The 20,065-nt window shown below is 38.2% G+C and overlaps 1 protein-coding gene and 1 long non-coding RNA gene across 13 annotated transcripts in view; one reads left to right on the top strand and one right to left on the bottom strand.

The window, feature by feature from the left end:
• The window catches only part of NDFIP2 (Nedd4 family interacting protein 2), a 79,046-nt gene extending 60,618 nt beyond the window's left edge, over positions 1-18,428 (bottom strand). For 3 of the 8 annotated variants that reach the window (XR_008512504.2, XM_054528689.2, XM_054528690.2), the window contains exons 1-2: positions 13,606-13,808; positions 12,992-13,337 (exon numbers count right to left, since the gene is read on the bottom strand). Coding sequence is in view for 7 of the 8 variants with exons in the window: in XM_054528689.2 (XP_054384664.2) it covers positions 12,992-13,337; positions 13,606-13,670 (411 nt within the window). In the remaining variant the exon portion in view is untranslated. 8 annotated transcript variants of the gene reach the window in all.
• The window catches only part of LOC129049568 (uncharacterized), a 60,325-nt gene continuing 52,890 nt past the window's right edge, over positions 12,631-20,065 (top strand). For 2 of the 5 annotated variants that reach the window (XR_008512770.2, XR_008512772.2), the window contains exons 1-2: positions 12,631-12,718; positions 14,597-14,696. This is a non-coding gene — a long non-coding RNA (uncharacterized LOC129049568). Of the gene's footprint in view, positions 12,719-13,358; positions 13,569-14,596; positions 14,774-20,065 lie in introns of those variants that run through there. The other 3 variants (XR_010136805.1, XR_008512771.2, XR_008512768.2) reach the window with 2 other exon arrangements.

Genomic DNA, 20,065 nt, shown 5'->3' with positions numbered 1-20,065 from the left:
CTAGGAAGAATGTCTTCAAAGAAAAAAGGAACTCATCCGATGCCTTTGACTAGGCGAAAATTAACGTGAAAAGTAAGTTTCGGAAAGTCATCAGAGGATATGCAAAAAATTAACAATACGTAGATAACTAAAGAAATAAAAATTAAGCAACTCCATGAAATATTTTTAAAGTTATACAAAATATACTGCTTAACTCAGTGATGAGTTAGTATTTTCAGTCATAAAATGTAAATACTAGTCACTGATTTAACCAAAAATTAGATGGTTTTCATACATTTAATGCTCACAATAATTCTGAGATAGAATTCTGTACTGTCTTTACTTTACAGATGAGGGATGAGGAAACTACAACATAGAATAGTTGGCCCAAGATCACAATGTTTTTGAGAAGTCAAGATTTGAACCCAAGAGGCAGGACTACAAAGATCATGATTTGGGTAGGGAAAGCAAGGATATGTAAGAAAGCAAAGTAAAATTAATAAAAATAAATTAGTGGCTGAAACTGCATATGTTAAAAATACACAGTAAAATAAAGCAGCTGAATTAGTTAAAAGGTTTTTTGGGTTCTTCCCCCGCAAGGGGAAAAACTTACAAGATAAAGGGTGAAAAGGAGATCGCTGTTTTTAATTATTCGTCTTTTGGTGCTTGGAATTTTAAAACTGTACATGTACTATTTGATTTTTTTTAATATGACAGTTAAAGAAAACACCTACAAGCTAAATCCAGCCCAGTGAAAGATTACTGAGGTGTGAGTGCTACACAACCGGCTGGGTTCATTGTAGCTACGTGATACCAGACTTTTATGCTATACCATTCATGCTCTCTATGTCTGGCATTGCCATAAATAAAAGAAACTTAGCTATCGTAAAGGTTTTATTTCCCAGGATCCTTGATGTACTTTAACTCTGTTGCTATGTTTACGGTAATAAAATTTGTCCTCTAAGCTTTCCTGCATAACCTTGAACAGAACCTCCCTTGGATAGTCTTCTGTAAAACGAGAAGATTGAAGAAAATGATCACTAAGGACTCCCCTACTTCCACAATATCTGGAAACAACTTCCTTTTCTCTTTTCCATGGGTAGACCAAATAACCTAACCATGGTTACTATCTTGCAAATGCAAGCCACTGGTTACAAGAGCAATTATTCAAAAATACCAGAACTCACCTAAACTGATTCATCAGCACTATTATAAAAGCAAAGGATATACCCTAATTATGAACATCAAGAATATCAACAGTGTATAGGCTGTGCAAAACATTATTACTTTTATAGCACAGAATTCTGTAAAACTACATATCGCTTTATAAACATAATAAAATATACCAGTATCGCCATGCACACACTTGGAATCATTCAGAAAAGACATTCATTTATTTCTTTAATAAGTATTTATTTTGCACCTATAATAGGACCAGAACAATGACATAAACTATTATAAACAAGACAGATCTAAGCCCTGCTTCCTACTGAGTTTACAATCTAGTGGGGAAATACACACCATGAAATAAGGGCTATAACAAGGATAAGTGCACACAGTTAAAAGAACACACAGAACTTGAAAGTAAAGAGCAGGAAATGGAGATGGGGAGGTAAAAGGGAAGGAAAGGTTTTTTGAAGAAAATAACATCTAAATATAGATCTGAATACACAATTGAAATTAGTCCTGGAGGAAGGAGGGAGAAAAGAAAAAATGGGAAAGATATGTTTAAAAGCTACAAAGCAAGAGATAGCATGATTTGGGGTGGTGATAGAGAAACAAAAGCATTATAGTTTAAAACATGGCCAAAGTATGCAATGCAGTAACAACGTAGGCAGGGATGAGGTATGCAGGTGCTCCTGTTGTTCTCTAAAGGTTAAAAACAAAAACTTAAAAGGGCCTTAAGTGTGGCCAGGAACAGTGGCTCATGCCTGTAATCCCTGCACTTTGGGAGGCCAAGGCAGGAAAATGATTTGAGAACAGACTGGGCAACATAGTAAGACTCTATCTCTAAAAAAGAAAAAAATCAGCCAAGCGTGGTGATGCATGCCTGTAGTCTCAACTACTTGGGAGGCTGACGGGGAAGACCGCTTGAACTCAGAAGGTTGGGGCTGCGGTGCTGTGATCCACCAGACTGCACTCCAGCCTGGGTGACGCAGCGAGACTCTGCCTCAAAAAAAACAAAACTCTCAAGTGTTATTTCAAGACTCTTCCCTTTTGACAGAAATCACACAAAAAGTCATCTGATATAGATGAAAGCTCTCCCGAAGTGAGGAGAACAAATGTTCTATAAAAGCTGTCACTTTGAACACTTGCAAAGAAAGGAAAAAAAAAAAAAGGTGTCACTACTGGATTTCCTCAGTCCAATATCCAAAAGGCTATATGTCCTAAGACCCCCAAAATTAGTAAAGGGGTTAATACCATCACATTAGAAGATTCTTTTACACAATGAACTCCAGTTCACTCCCTTATTCTCAAAACCTCTGTCCAAACAGCACAATTTCTTTACATAATGTTATGAGTAATTCTGGAGAAACATCATAGACAAACTAAACCACAGCACATTCCTGAACTTTTAAAATATTAAACTGTACATGTTCAAACAAATCTTAAAAGCAAGCAAGTCAAAACCCTGAAATAATCTGACAGTAAATCTTAGACTACTGCAGCATTTCCCAACTTGCATTTGGCACATCTTTAACAAGAATTTTACCCACACCCTAATTCCAGCTAAGTGATCAAACATCTGAAAGAAACCATAACAGCATGGCCAGAAAACAGAGACATACAATGATTTACAATTGCATAGCCTTAATTACAGTGATCTTGTCAGTAAATTTACATTGACTAAACGTCAGTAGAAGATTCCATACCATTCAACAGTAAATTAAACTCAAGTCAGGCCTACATATTTAGAATACATACAAAATCCTAAAATAACATATTGTGAATACACATACAATTGAGCAATGTTTTAGAATGAAGGTCAGATATTAAGAAAATAGTAAGAAGAAAATAGTTGCCAAGTAATCAATATAAAAAAGATAAAATCAAACCAGTATTCACAACTCCACAGTTTATGAAGGTGATAAGCAGGGCCACTGCACATGGCTTCATGGGCTACTTATTGAACAACTCTAAAGGACACCATTCAGAGAGAGAGACAGAGGAAGACTAAGCAATATATTTGAAGCTGGAAGAGAATGCAAAGAAACAACCACCACCATCAGCCCCACCTTAAAGAGCCCAGGTCTCAGCAGCAGAAACAGAACAAATATAAAAAGGAATAAAATAACATAGGCAAGGTTTTATGTCTATAAAATTGGCCTTGAACTAGCATCATTCATTCATCTTTATCAAAGACTGAAAGTCTACCACATGCCAGGTATGGAAAGATATATACAGTAGTGAGCAAAACAGACAAAAATCTCTCTACCTCCATGAGGCTTAAATTCAGGGAGGAAGAAGGGAGGTAGGAAATAAATAAGCAAAATATTTGGAATACCAAAAGGTGATAAGTACTCTGGATAAAAACAAACAGGAAACAGCGATAAGGAGTACTGTGAATGGGATATAGTGATTTAAAATAAGGTAGTCAAGAATGACCTCAATGAGGCGATCCCACTAACAGAATGAAGATTCCACCATATTTGAATAAGCTGTTTTTGCCACTCTTACAGGGAGTATTATATTCTCTTCTACTATCCACTCATATCCATCCCAATTCTAGGACAGACTAGGTGCTTGGCTGATTATCAGGTGCAAGTAAGGGATGAAAAACAACCTCACCACATTGTTAGGAATTTATTTAGAGACTGAGTGAAATAAAAAATTAGTTTCTTAGAAGCGTCCTTCAACATGCCAAGCTTCAAGCCTATATGAGGTACATTCCTATAACATCTACATTGGGGTGTGCAAATTAGAGCAAGCAGGCCAAATCCAGCACACTGTTTTTGCAAATAGTTTTCTGGAACACAGCCCATTTGTTCATTTTCATATTTGGTATGGATACTGCTGCACTACAATGGCAGATCTGAGTAGCTGTGACAGAGACCACATGGCCTGTAAAGCCTAAAATACTATCTGGCCCTTTACAGAAAGGGTTTACTAACCTACTAACCCCTGGTCTACATCACCACCACCACCACCCCAAGTAACATACCCTTCAGGATCATCTTCATGAGCATGTGATCACTCTAGTCACATCGGACCACCAGTCAGGAGGAATCCATGATTGGGGTTTAATACCCTGTGATCACTGTCTTAAAATTCTTAATAATTTTATCTCTAAATATCAGTTTTATAAGTAAACTCCAATAGGACTCCAATGAAGCATGTGCCAGGGGCCTGACACCTCAGCTCACCAGTGGTCTGCCTCTCCAGGAAGTGTTCTCACTCAGTTGAACCCTCTGGCTCAGTCTGACCTCCCAATCCTCACCCTACAACTAGGGGAAAGGCAAGGTGACAGCCATCCCCATCCTAGGCTAGAATCACCCTGGCACATTCAGAGGGTGGCCTCTTGCCTATCACTGATGTAGGTAATGAGCATGTCCTGACGTGGAGACTACATACTTGCTTGGGGGTCCATAGACCTGTACAAAGATGAGGTCTACAGAAAGGGGAGATTGACTTCCTCATCACAGGCCAGGGCCCCACATTTTCATTCGGCATTAGACCTTGCAAATCCTGTAGGTGGACCTAACTGTTTTCATGAAACAATTATAAACTAGAGTTATAAATGAGAGTTCCATTCTTCTATCAAATCCAGCATAAAATTTGTTTCTGTTTTGTCCCATTCCACTCTAGGCCATCCCCTTAACTTTGCTGCAGCCATACAGCTTTCCTCCTATATCTTCAATCAACAAACTCATTTCCACTACAGGTTATTACCACATTTACAATACTCATCAACTAGAACTAGATCTTCACATTTCAATCAAGTCTGCATGACTGTCACAACTTTAGGGTGCATGGAGTTCCCTGACTAAGCTGATCCTATCTACTAAGGGGTCAAATTGACTGGTGTGGCACATCACTTTCTTCCCTCCATGTATGTGCAAGTTTCTCACCCACTGACAGATGGAATTCATTTCTTCTCCCTTTGAATTTGGGGGGTCTTGCAACTGCTCTGACCAATAGGATACTGCAAAAATGACATTATGAATTTCCAAGCCCAGGCCTTAAGAATGGCAGCTTCCTCTTCCTTCTATGCTGTGGGAAGCCAAGGTCACATCAAGAGGGCACACAAAGGAGAACTGAGATGCTGAAGTCAACAGTTCCAGCTGAACTTCCAGAAAATAGACATCAACTGCAGCCAAGTGAGTGAGCCATCTTGGAAATTCCAACCCAACCAAGCCCCAAAATGGCTCCAGACCCAGCTAACACTATGTGGAGTAGAATCAACAATCTCCCGATCACACTCAACCCATGGAATCTTAAAAGAAAATAAAATACTTGTATTTAGAGATGTTTGTTACACAGCAATATAAAACTAAAACACCCAAGTCTGAATACCAGCTCCATCACAGCTGGGCCTATTATTTAACTTGTTTGTGTTTCATGTTTCTCATCTGCAAAATGAGGATAATGACATTATCTACTTCATAGAAGTGGAAGGATTAAGCGTGCTAATATGTATAAAGCATTTAGCAGCATTTTATTAATACAATGCAAGTACTGTTCTATTATTGCTATTTCATAATTGATAGAATTTATTACTTATTCCACCAACTTGCTTTATTTTCTTCAAAGAATTTATTACTATCTGACATTAAGCTTATTTATCTATCTGCACTTCTCCACCAAAGCATGAGCCGTGAGACAAAAACTTAACTGTCTTATTAACCAACACCTAAAACAGAAGCAGACAGAAGTACTATAATATATAGCTATTATATATCAGATGAATGAGTTATAGGATATTTGTTTCATAATCAATAATGATATCTAAAAACTGCTCCCTTACCTTTAGCATAAATCTGACAAAGGGCACTCAAAAACGTAAGCTATAAATTATAATATGGTATTTTCATGATACAATTCCAATGCATTTATTTGCCACTACACATATAGTACTCCAGTACTAGATCATGTACTGCTCAAATGTGCCTAAGCAAAGGCTACCATTTGATTCAGCACTGTTCAGGTGTGTACTCATTTGTATAATTTTTTTTTAAATGAGCTAAACTCAACCAAATAATGTATTTACAGTTAATATCAAGACATGCACAAAAATAGCAAGAGAAACTTTAATCTGGGGTATGTTTAAAAGCAATTTACCCTGGCAATCCAAATTAACATAATACTGGTCTTCAAGTTATGAGCAACAACTTGGTATATAACACATTTGAGTATTGGTATACAACTTGGTGTACTACTTAGTATACAACATATTTGAGTATACATTTCCTCAATTAGTTTTTTCAACATATAAAGATCTATTTTAAAGATGAAATAAAAATCAGACATTGACAGAACCCTGACACACCTTTGAGAAAAAGCAGTTGTCTAGAAGGTTAGAAAGACACACAAACACATAATTCAGTATAACAAGTTATCCTAACTTTCTTCTGCCTTGATGCTGATGACAGAGGTCAGAAACTCTCTCTACCTCCTTCTTTCAATTATAGATTCGAAGGAGTTTTTACATTTAAGAACAGGATTTTATGAGGCAAACAAACCAGACAGAGTACAGAACTTCAGATAAGAAATCAGTGCATAAAAATTAAGAAGACAGAGATATGTCACTGTTCAGGTAGGGAGGGCCCATTCAAAAAAACTTGTATGCTAAGAACAGGAATTTTAAACTTCAAAAATTTAATAAACCCAGAATGGTTAAAATTAAAAAGACTGACAGCAGCAGAATGTTTGCAAGTGTGTGGAGCAACCAAAACTTTCATACATTGATGGTGGAAGTGTAAAATGGCATAATTACTTTGGAAAAAAGTCTGGTGGTTTCTTATAAAATTTAAACATACACCTACCCTATTACTCAGTAATTCCACCCATGGAAAATAAAAACATATGTCCACAAAAAGATTTGCACAAGAATATTCATATCAGCTTTACAAAAAGATTTGTACAAGAATATAACAGCTTTACTCATAACAGCAAAAGAAAACAAAAAACCCAAATATCAACAGCAACGGATAAACTGCAGTATATTCATATGATTTATATGATGAAAACTATACAATAAAAAGGGATGAGCTACTGATATACACAAAAACATGGATCAATCTAAAAAACTTCATGCTGAATGAAAGAAGCTTTGTAGACTACATGCTGTATGATTCTAGAATAGGCAAAACTAGGTAATTTGAAGTGAAAAAATCAGAACAGTCACCTGGGGGGTAGGAATTGATCTAGTAAGGATAATAAGGGAACTTTCTAGGGTGATGGTAATATTCTGTATCAGGTCATTAAATTTATCTGTAAAGGGCAGTGGTACAAACTGAATGTCTGTGTCTCTCCAAAATGTGTATGTTGAAACCCTAATCGCCAGAGTGATGTTATTTGAAGTTAGAGCCTTTGGGAGGTAATTAGGTTTAGACGACGTCATGAGGGTGGGGTCCCTATGATGGATGAGTGTCTGTGCTAACATCAGAGAGTGTACTTACATGAATCTAGATGGTATATAAAGCCTACTACATACTAGGCCGTATGGCGTAGCCTATTACTCCTAGACTACAAACCTGTACAGCACGTTATTGTATTCAATACTGCAGGCAATTGTAACACAACAGTATTTATCTAAACACATCTTACAGGACCCCAGTATATGAGGTCCCTCATTGAATGAAAAGACATTATGCAGTACATGAATGTCCTCAACCCTACCACCGTAAATGAATGGGCATGGCTGTGTGCCAATAAAATTTATTTACAAAACCAGGAGTTGGACCACAGTTTGCTGATCTCTGCTCTACATGTCAAAGGTGGTTTGGGTTACATGAGTATATGAATTTGCCAAAGTTCATCCACTAGGCCACGTAAGATTTGTGCATTTCAATATACATTGATTTTACCCCAAAGAAAAAGAACCATAAACAAATATTAAAATGTAGGCTAATGGTAAACATGTGGCTAGCATGCAAGTACACTGATCCCTGCAACTTACTTTGAAAGGATCAAAAAATAGATGGATTGATAAATACACAACAATACAAACAGAATAAACTGTTAACTGTAGAGCCTACAATTTGTATGGAGGTTAACTGTACAATTCTTTCAACTTTTCTAAAAATTTGGAAGTTTTAATATTAAATGTTATTAAATGTTGGGGGCAGATTCAGTAAGGGGCCATTGAAGGTTTTTGAGCAAAAGAACAAAAAATTTATACAGGTTGAGTATCCCTTATTTAAAATGCTTGGGACCAGAAGTGTTTTGGATTTCAGACTTTTTTTGGATTTTGGAATATTGCATATACGTAATGAAATATCTTGGGAATGGGACCCAAAGACGAACGTGACTATATATGCACGAAACAAAGTTGTGTTGAATACGTACGTGTGGTATTTTCCACTTGTGATATCATGTGGTGTTCAAAAAGTTTCAGATTTGGCGGCATTTTAGATTTCGGGTTTTTGGATTAGGAGTACTCAACCTATATTCTACAAATATGATTCACATAGTGCAAACAATTCCTGAAGGATGGTCAAATGAGGAAGAAAGTAACAGACAATATTCCACGCCAGGTAATGCATCAATATTTAAGGAGAATGGATTAAGTACAAAAAGAGTTCACTAAGACAAGAAAAGTCAGAAAAAGTCAAGAGAAGTAGAAAGCTTCTTACTAACAGTATCAGGAATAAGGACAGAGTTTCAAAGAACATTCATACTGTCAGTATAACAGAGAAATCAAGCAACATGAGAACCAAAAAGCAGCTATCAGACTATGCAGTTGGGTAACCTTGATTATGTAAAAGAGGTGTGGTAAGAACATAAACCAGATAAAGTATACTGATAAATTCAAAAGAAACAAACAAGAGACGATCAAAGGAATAAGGCTGGCAAGAAAAGGTGACAACTAGAGAGTAAGGAAAGGTAAGAGCCTGCAACACTTCTTTCCAGTGGAAAATGAAATGAGTATACCAAAAACTCATTATACATTATCTCATCCAGAACATGTACTATTCAGTGAGGCAGTCAGCCATGGGCCTGCATGTCCCTGCACATTCTTGCTGAGTGTGTGTAAAGCTTTCCATTTCCTGATACTGAGCTGTTTCTTCTAATAAGTTACATAGGGAACAAAGATCAGGCAACCACAGTGTGTAACTGTCATCCCAGGAGAAGGTGAACTAGTTTGTTTGCTGTTTGCTAAGATATTTGCTGCTTGCTTTAAAAAAAAAGAGCTGCACCCTTGGTTCTGAGTTTCTGAGTTCCTCAGCTGTGATGCAAACCCACTGCACGAATCCATATGGACACCCAGCCCCTTTGTGGAATCTGGTAGCTAGGAAAACCTACACAAATATGCTGATGTTCGTGCTGCTTGCTATGCCATGAGTAATGATCGGTCTTTAACCTGGAGGTCACCTCTGTTTTGCCAGAAACTGTGAAACATTAACACACTAACTTATTAGCTTGTAAAAAGGGTACTTATTTATCATGTACCAATCTTTATATGTTTTACACATGTATTATATTATTTCTCACAATAATCCTAGTCAGGTAGGTATTAATATAAGGAAACTGAGGCTTCAAGATGTAAAGTAACTAAGCAAAGTCTCACAAATTGCAAACAGCACAATCTAATATATAAGCCCAGATGGCTTTAAAACCTATAGGTCTTTTACCCGTTAATAGTCAGGCCTCCTTCAAGCCTCCTTCTCAGCTAATTTATCGAGGGCAACTCTAATTCCCCAGATACAAAAGCAAAGTACTCAGATCTTTGTAGAATGAATACTTCAAATTATGTTCCATAGAAAATTGATATTTTGGAAATGTTAACATAATCTGAAAATTTTAAAAACAAAGAACAAAACAAAGATTAGGAAGAGCTAGGTTAAAGAAATCCAAATCACTGTTTTTACTGCAGAATTTTTCATGGTTTTAATATGCTAATGTATTATAAATCTTCCAGTTACACTTACTATCATTCTGAAATACAGTTTGGGAAATTACTGCTACAATCAACACTGCCAATTTAACTTGTACACAGAATAAGAAGTCAGCTTGGTACAGGTACAGTCTTAGAAGTCAGCTTGGTAGAGGTACATAATCCTTTAAAATAGAGAACTTTGGCCGGGCTCTGTGGCTCACACCTGTAATCCCAGCACTTTGAGAGGCCAAGGCGGGCAGATTATTTGAGGTCAGGAGTTCGAGACCAGCCTGGCCAACATGCTGAAACCCCATCTCTACTAGAATGCAAAAATTAGCCAGGCGTGGTGCAGCACACTTGTAGTCCCAGCGACTCAGGAGGCTGAGGCAGGAAAATCACTTGAACCCAGGAGGCGGATGTTGCAGCGAGCCGAGATCACGCCACTGCACTCCAGCCTGAGTGACAGAGACTCCATCTCAAAAAATAAAAAATAAATAAATAAATAAATAATAAAATAACGAACATCAAAGTTAGAATGTGGTCTAGCAGCTACAAGCCAAGTTAACTTCGTCACAGTTAGCAACACTGCTCATTTACTAACAAACAAAACTGAATTTCCCAGAAAATTACGTATCATACCTGGCTTTTTCTGAAATTAGAAGGGTAACAATCAAGAATTTTTGTAGCTCTAAACTGTTATCCACTGCTTTACTTAATAAATTTTGGATGCTTTTAACAATGAAAGGAAAGAAGAGATCACAGAAAAAGCAGTTTCTAGATAAAGCTTGTGCGTTGGCTGATGGTAGTAAGTCATTCTGATGACCCTGAGCATCACTGCTAGCTTTGCAGTATGAAAAGCTGTATTTAAACTCTTTAAATAAGTGAAAAATTAACATTGCATACCATCTCACCCCTAAGTATACTTGCCTATCTCCTGACTTAGTCATCCCTTAACATTCAACAACTCAAGTTGTTTATTGCTCCAGTTTAAGCATTCCAGTTTTCCCAAAAACTGAGCTAAAGGCAACCACGAAATAGTTGTGTTCATCATATAAGCCAGAGCTGAAGACTGATCCCTAGTTTAAAAAGTCTATTGAAAATGTCAATTCAGCTTTTTCTCTGGCATACACTGATGTTATTAATCAGGCCATTATAAACAAAACCAAGAGTTATACTAGATAGGTTAAATGACTACGTAAGTTGTGTAACTCTAACACTGTTGCCTTACAAGGAGAACAAATTGATGTCCTACCTAAAATACTGCCTTTAGAGGGACTGGTAGGCTTTATCTTTAGAAGAACTGATTTTTGCCCTCTGTTCTCAAGGAACATTCAAAGTCCATTTAGGACACATCGTCAGTTTGAAAAAATGAGGGGAGGGGGCAGCAATAAAATATGTCCATTTATTTTGAAAGGAGTTGTAGGGAAAACAAATATCTTAAAACTGAGAGCTACATAAATTAACAGTGTTTTGAGTAGTGACGTGTGTAGGAGAACATGGTTGATGTTTGTAATCTAATAGAAAGATTAGAAAAATGAAACAAGTTCCACTGCTGATATTATTCAATATCATTTTATTTTTGCTAACATTCACAAACCTAGAAATGCCTTTCAAACCATCAAAAGGGTGTACACTGACAACCTGAAAAATGCTTTCCATACTGGGAGAAACAGTACTTCCCAAGTTGTTGAGAAAAGCTGATAAATTTTCAAAGAATTCGGAATATGGACCTTTTGTAGGTTTTAAAGAATGCAAACCAATTGAAAATGGAAGCCTCATGAGCTTTTATCTTAGAAAAATGCAAAATTACATACGTTAGGATCTCATCTTACAGTGTCCTTCATATTTGCCAAAATGTACTTATTAATAGAAAGTCTTGGCTTATAACTGTCTTACATGCGCAAACAGATTTGAAAGTTGAAACCTGGGACTAACATACCTAAATTTGTAAAATTTTATAAACCATAAACTGCATCACCAGTGCTATGTATTGTTTTTCTCCTCTCCCTCAGTAAATGGGCTGAAAGTTTGTAGAATGACATGCTATCTAGATGCAACAGCACAACAGCAGAGTCAACTATTGCTCAGTCCATTTTTAACTAAGGTTTACAACAGGAATCTCCAACGTCACCACCAGAATACACAAAGAAAAATATATTTAAAAATTGACACTGAAAATATAGAGGAACACATTTCACTTTTTCAACATAGTTACCAAAGTTTACACAGTTAAGCTGGAAAACCTTGTATTTAACGAAAAATAATTTTTCAAACAAGATCAGAATTTGTTCTACTAAAACTACCTGTTTTCCCTCTAGCCAAAAAAAAAAAAAAAAAAAAAGAAAAGAAAAAGTAGAGATTACCAAAAAATACAGTCATTTTTAATACTAACATAATGGAAAAGGACAAAATGACAAGGTTAACGAGCAAAGAGACAAGATCAGCATTACGGCTAGTCTTTCTCTACAGTTCCACAATTCCTAACCCACCTTTTTGCCAAATCCACATCCCACCCTACGTAGTACTTACACCTCCACCCACCTACTCACCCACCCCATTTATGACGGCGATCACCTTCCGGGCAGGTATGTGAAGTCAGCCCCATTTCCAGTATACAATCGACTAGAATGTCTCAGGAGTGACTGAGTCAGAGAATAACAAAATGATAAAGTGAGAAATTAAACAGATACAAGTTGTAAGGTGTGTGGACGGAGGGCGTCTCACAGCGGGGCTAAGGGTGCGGGTGAGGAGCTAGCAGCAGACTTGGGGCGAGAGGGAAGGGTTTCGAAGGAGTCCTAGGCAGGAGTGCGCAAGAGAGGCGAGTGAAGCAGCTCCAGCCAGAAGATCCAAAAACAAAACAAAACAAAACAAAAAAAAGCCACAGCTTTTCCTCGGGAATAACCTGAGGAAAGGGACTCTCGGGACGCCGCGGCGAGAGGCAGTCCCGGGAGGCAAAGGAGGCCGGGAACTCACCACCTGGTATCGCCCAGTCCCCGGCTGGTGGTGATCCATCCTGCCCGGCTCGGGATCCGGCTTCCGAGAGAGGGAATATTCTCCGTGCTCAGCTCCCACGGCCACCCCCGTCGACGACGTCGTCGCCGCAGGGCCCCTTCCGCCTCCGTTCCTGCAGCCGCGGTCTCCCGGCGGAAGCTCTTCACTTCCTGTGGCTCCCGCAGCGGGCTCCGAGACCTCCGCGTTGGTCGCGGTTCCGCGGAGAAGCTCCGGGGCGCCGCGCGCGCTATTGAGCATGCTCGGACCGCTTGCGCAGACTCGCTGGCTCCGCCGGCGTCCCATCCGCGCCGCCAGTGGGAGGGTATAGCTGGGTGGGAGGAGATGGAAAAGTAAGGCAAGTCCGGGGGAGCTGTCTAGGTTGTCAACCTGTCGAGTGGGCGGTCGCAAAAGGCACGCAGGGGGCGGGAATGACCCGTCCTTGATTGGTCTTTTCTGTGTGCGCGAGTTTCGCGCAGGCACGAGCCAGTGCGCCTTCTCACCACACAGAGACAGAGGCTGACAAGGGATGGGGCCGCATTCCTGGAACACCTGAGGACAGGTCGCCCGGGCACCCGACACTTCCTCGTATTACTCACCCAGCGTAGGACATGGGGAGGAGATTCATCTCTAGAACATTCCCAAAATGCTTATTCAAAATCATTCGTAAGATAAGGGATTTTTTAAAGACTAATATAGAGTAGTTCTAGTTTACAGAAAAATTGAGAAATTACAGAGATATGCCATATACACTTTGCTCCTACACATGCATAACCCCCCACCATTATTAACATCCCCCCCCGCAGAGTGGTACATGTGTTACGATTGATGAACCTGCATTGACACATCATCATCGCTCAAAGTCCATAGTTACCTCAGGGTTCACTCAGGTAGTTGTATACTCCTCGAGTTAGGACAAATGTGTAATGGCAAGTATCCATCATTATAGTATCCTACAGAGTATTTCCACTGCCCTGAAATTCTTCTGTGGGATAATTTTTGTTTTTATTTTTTGTTTTTTTAGAGATGGGGTCTCACTATATTGCCCAGACTGGAGTGCAGTGGCTGTTCGCAGGCGCAATCATGGCTCACTGCAGCCTCGAACTCCTCGGCCCAAGCTATCCACCTGCCTCAGCCTCTGGAGTAGCTGAGACTACAGGCACTAGGTCTTTGGTTACTTTTTAAACTCTTTTTTCCACTTTTTGGTAATAAGATATTTAAAAATCCAACGGACTCTCCAGACAACTCTCAAAGAAAGAGATCTCTAGAGTTCTAGGTTACTGGAAGGACGTTAGAAGAAAGTAATGAAATCAGATAGGATTATTTTGTGGTAATACTCAATAATTCTAATGGATTTAAGAGCAAGGAATCGCTTGGGAGCATTGTTAATAGTATCTCACTGTCTGGTTAACCACACATGACACGGCATAAAGCATATTTCTCTAGCAAGTAGAAGAGTATGACAGAGCAGCGAAAAGTACCTTTTAACCTGAAGACCAACGTTCTATACCCTAAAAACTATGATGCTGCTTGATGTGGCCCAGCTATGTTTTTAACATAACACCACATTTTCCCTAAATGATCTTACAGTGGAGCCCCCTGAAGGGAAGGAGAGGGACCTGGAGCCCCATTTACTTTATTTCCTTCAAGAGTGTCCAGAGGAGATCCTTGAAATGAAGACTGCCACTGGGTGAGCCTAATCAACTGGTTAAAATAGCAAGATACAATAAGAACAGAAACTCTTTGAGAGATTGACAACTAAAAAATGTAAGCCTTCCTCATAGTTCTTTTTAAAGCATTCATCAACTCTTCCTATTTGTGCCATTTTGACATGTCTAATAGTAGAAAGCATTACTGTGCTAACAATAAGAGGCAATGATATCTCATACTTAAATATTGTTAAACTTGCCTTGTTTTGATCTTAATGTATTTTAGTTTCTAAGCCAATAAACATATGCCATTTTATTGGTATTCCTGGTACAAATGCTCACTCTCACAATTTCACTCCAAATGGTATTGCCTCTCGATGACCAAAACAACAGCCAGTGTCAGCAAACTGAAATTAGATCCTTATATCACTTACCATCTATAAGATTTATTTAGAACTTAATTTTATATGCATATGTGTTTTCATTAATCATTCATGTGTTCATCTGTTTCTCAAATAGATGGCTGCTCAGAGCAGAGACCATTTCTTACACCCAATGCAGTACTGAGAACATAACAGTAAAAATCAAAGACCTGACCAAAAGCAGACATCTTGAATCCTGATAGAATAACAGATTATTTCTATTTTACCCTCCTCCCAGATTCTCTGAACATTTTGCTAATCTAGTGGAGTAACAAATTCAGCAGGAAATCGTATTTGTAATGAGAAAGAGAAAGAGGGGAAGGAGAAATAGAACAACAGCTTACTAGTATAGAGCTCTTTCTTAGCCAGTACTACGCATCTATTATTTTAGCCTCACCAGAACTTCATGATATAGGCACAATTGCACTCCTTGGTTAACAGATGAGGAGGGAAAATAAGGCACAAGGAGTTTCATGAACTTGGCTAATGCCAAATCACTAGTAGGTGATGACAGACATCAGAGCCTCCACCATATTAAGCACTATATTAAGCATAATGTACCTACTAAAGAAGAGTCCTTGTCTCTTTCCTCTTCCTAGCCACCACTACTGTGAAACGTGCAGAAGACATAAAAAGATAGCAATGTATTACAAAGAGCCAATCTGGCGTCTTTAAATCCCACCTTCTTGATCTATGTGAAATAATAATTCTTATTCATCATCCCCAAAAGAGCCATTCTGAGCTTCTTTTGCCCACTTTACAACTAAGCCCATGTGACCTGTAATGGACCATTACAAGCAGAGGCACTGAGTTGTCCCACTAGGAGAAACTTACTTGAGATGCAATGGGAATAACAATATTTACCATTTTAGAGACCTTAAGCAACATCCAATAATATTTTCAATCCCTGGTATTATGGCGACAACTCTAGTTATCTAAGGAATTTGCAGTGGTGCAGCACTAGAAGCTACCTCAAGTAGAACTGTAGAATTTTAGTGCACTTCACTAACACCTCTCATTCTGGCTTGATCAATTTTCATCTCCAAACACACAGCCACCCAAAATTTTACTAGTGCTGCTCTGCAGTGCTGGAGTAGACATGGAGATTAAGCTACCCAGATTCCCTTTCAAGAAAGCACACTCTGCCCAGCTGGAAGGAATGTGGCTGGCAGACAACTTCCAATTGGTAGCTTTGTCAGGGTCTCCCTCAGCTTTCAACCTGAGGAGGTGCTATTTTCAGGGTGGCCCCCAGCCACTAACTGAGCAAGGCAGTGGTACAAGGCTCTGGCTATTTTTGCCAGACACTGAAGCCCTTAAAGGGACAAACTTTGCTTCAGAGTTCCCTGTGAAGCTGGCAAAGACTTTTTCAGCTCTGCAGCATGTTGCGACAGCTCTCCCTGCCCAGTCCTCTTTCTTTTCACAGACATTGCTCCCCAGTGAATCTCTTGCACTGAAAACTTTATATCAGCATCTGCGTCCCAGAGAACCCAACTAAGACAAGTACCAATATGTATAGTGATAGAGCAGTATTATCAAAATTGTGTTAGATAATTACAACTATCGTTTTACATGGTTGGTGTTTCATCTTCAGAATAACCCTCAGGACTCTACATTGTTAGCATTTTCTCATGTGGATGTAGTGTATCTGTAAGCCTTCCTACTAAGAATGATTTTGAAGTTGTTCTATAGTGTGATGCTATATAGAGTTCATGGGGACCTCTTTGCCTGAGGCATACTTCCCATTGGGAACCCCTCCCACCTTCCCAGAAGCAGGGCCATTCCCTCTAGAGGTAAACTAGCAACTTAACATTCATCATTCTCTTTCTTATATCGTGAGATATATTGAGCTGCACACCCAAATGCCAGGATTCTTCATTGGGAGTCCCACCAGTTAAAGAGCAGTAAGACATGCCATTGCCTACAGAAAGCCGTCTACATAGGCCTAAATCACAGGGAGGTGATGTTCCAAATTTTCCTTACCACTTCACTGATTTTTAGTTTTTTATCACTTCCTCTACCACAAAGAACTACTCAAAGTAGCTATTGATGGTTAGTGTGATCACAGAATTTAGTAATGAATTGCATTTGGAATATGTGTGGTTCTTGTGTAATTACCTGTAGAATGACTGGAAATAGGTAAGATTACATTATCTGAAAATTTCTATCTCTACCTAATGAAAATTCACTAGCAATCATTTTCTGGGCATTAAATTCTAAAGCATATTTTAGAAAATATAAGAAACTATTGCTTTTCACATATAAATGAAAATTAACACAATAATGACTCCAGTTTTATCTCTGAATCCTTTATAATATGTATGTATGTTTTAATCAGTTTGTAGGCTTGAACCTCAGTTTAGCTACACATAGTGTTTCTTATTTAACTGGTTCTGAGATTCCTGTCATCTGTTCAGCTCTATAATTTTAAAGAGGATATCTAAGTGAGCAATTTTACAATCAAGTATCTACTTCTTTTTCCTCTCTTTATTCTCCTCCAGTGTGTTGGAAGAATCTGAAATAAAACTGTTTATCAGTCAGGATTCAACTAGAGAAACAGAGTCAGCAGAAGACATATCTTAAGAGATTTATTGCAAGGAATTGGCTTACACAGTTCTGTGGGCTGGTCCAGCAAGTCCGGAATCCAGAGAGCAGACCCCTGTAACTCTAGGGTTGGAGCTGAAGCTGCTGTCTACAGGCAGAATTTCTTCTTCCTCAGGGAATCCTCAGTTCTGCTCTTAAGTACATTTAACTGACTCAATCAGACCCACCCAGATTATTGAGGATAATCTTCTTTACTTAAAGTCAACTGATTCAAGACTTTAATTACGTCTATTAAATCACCACAATGCCTATGTCAGTGTTTGAACAATTAGGGCTGTAATCTAACCAAGTTGATACAGAGAACTGACATTCCCTGTTTATTTAAATACAACAAACTAATATAGTATCTAAATAATAAAGATAAAAGATAGGAGAAGGAACAGGAGAAAGGAAGGAAGTACCAGAGAAGTTACCTTAGAAATTTAAATGAATTTCCTAAATTTAAGTTTTCCTATCAGCCTTATATAATACATATACATGATGGCATCACCAGTAAACACTTGGAAAAGATCTGAATTCTGATAAGCTGCATCTCAGTCCTAACAATATTTTTATTTAGCATTTTCATTTTCCTTTGTTTGGTAACAGGCAACAAATGTGAGCAAATCAGTAGTCATTTTACTTTGGGGAATTCATATTTGAACTTAGAATAACTCATAAGTTATTAAAATAATCTTTGCTTTACCTTGGGTATGGAAGGCTGTTCTTTGACCATACTAAAGCAGGACTTTCTATGTTGTCATCTCCTTTTTACTCTGTAAGCCATAGAAGAGCAGCACTGTCACTGAGGATAGGGCTGCTATGACAGGTGTCCCTTAACTGCTAATGTGATTATTGTATAAGAAGACAAACACTGTGTGTGTGTGTGTATGTGTGTGTGTCTGTATGTGTAAAATATTAGGAAAGAGAAATGTCTCCTACACATCCAGATCTTCTTAACATGTTAATGTGCATTTGCTCTTTTTCTTTCATAACAGAAACCAGGCCTCATTTGTTTAACACAGTCTAATGTCAGTACACTGCTTCACCATTAGCAACATATTATGATACAACAATAAGGTCACTATATAAGAAGGTTGCCTGATTTCAGCCCTGAGGATAAAGGTCACTCAATATCTGAAGGATAAAATGACAATGGTAATCAGATGGAATAACTTACCAGATGCTGCCTTTCTAGAAATAAGAAGAAAATTATACCCATTTCCTGGCTTTAACATTCAAATAGGTGAAAAAACTAGTGGCCTGACAATGCCAAAGTAAGCCAAGATAATGTCTGGAAAAAAAAAGGAAGTTCCTTTTCTATCTGGCTGGTATATCCTAGAAAAAACAAAATATTTATATTGCATTTCACTTCACCTATCAATTATATGTGAAATTCTCATAAAATATCTATAAATTCTGTTTATGAAGATGATTATTGAGAAATCTGGCATGATTTCCCCAGTAAAGGTGAAGACACCAAGTGGAATTCCAGATACTGACTTTTAAAAACAAAAGCATACATTTAAGTCTTTAATCCATCTTGAGTTAATTTTTGTATATGGTGTAAGGAAGGGATCCAGTTTCAGCTTTCTACATATGGCTAGCCAGCTTTCCCAGCACCATTTATTAAATAGGGAATCCTTCCCCCATTGCTTGTTTTTGTCAGGTTTGTCAAAGATCAGATGATTGTAGATGTGTGGTGTTATTTTTGAGGCTTATGTTCTGTTCCATTGGTCTATATGTCTATTTTGATACCAGTACCATGCTGTTTTGTTTACTGTAGCCTTGTAGTGTAGTTTGAAGTCAGGTAGCATGATGCCTCCAGCTTTGTTCTTTTTGCTTAGGATTGTCTTGGCTATGCAGGCTCTTTTTTGGTTCCATATGAACTTTAAAGTAGTTTTTTTCCAGTTCTATGAAGAAAGCCACTGGTAGCTTGATGGAGATAGCACTGAATCTGTAAATTACCTTTTCTTCCTATCCATGAGAATGGAATGTTCTTCCATTTGTTTGTGTCCTCTTTTATTTCATTGCGCAGTGGTTTGTAGTTCTCCTAGAAGAGGTCCTTAAATGTAAGACCTAACACCCTAAAAACCCTAGAAGAAAACCTAGGCAATTCCATTCAGGACATAGGCATGGGCAAAGACTTCATGATTAAAACACCAAAGGCAATGACAACAAAAGCCAAAACAGACAAATTGGATCTAATTAAACTAAAGAGCTTCTGCACAGCAAAATAAACTATCATCAGAGTGAACAGGCAACCTACAGAATGGGAGAAAATTTTTGAAATCTACACATCTGACAAAGGGCTAATATTCACAATCCACAAAGAACTTAAACAAATTTACAAGAAAAAAAACAAACAATCCCATCAAAAAGTGGGCAAAGGATATGAACAGACACTT

The sequence above is a fragment of the Pongo abelii genome, chromosome 14 (assembly GCF_028885655.2).
Source record: "Pongo abelii isolate AG06213 chromosome 14, NHGRI_mPonAbe1-v2.0_pri, whole genome shotgun sequence".
In the NCBI taxonomy this organism is placed as follows: Eukaryota; Metazoa; Chordata; class Mammalia; order Primates; family Hominidae; genus Pongo; species Pongo abelii.
The sequence above is the reverse complement of the archived record's forward strand: the minus strand, read 5'-3'. Positions and strand labels throughout refer to the sequence as shown.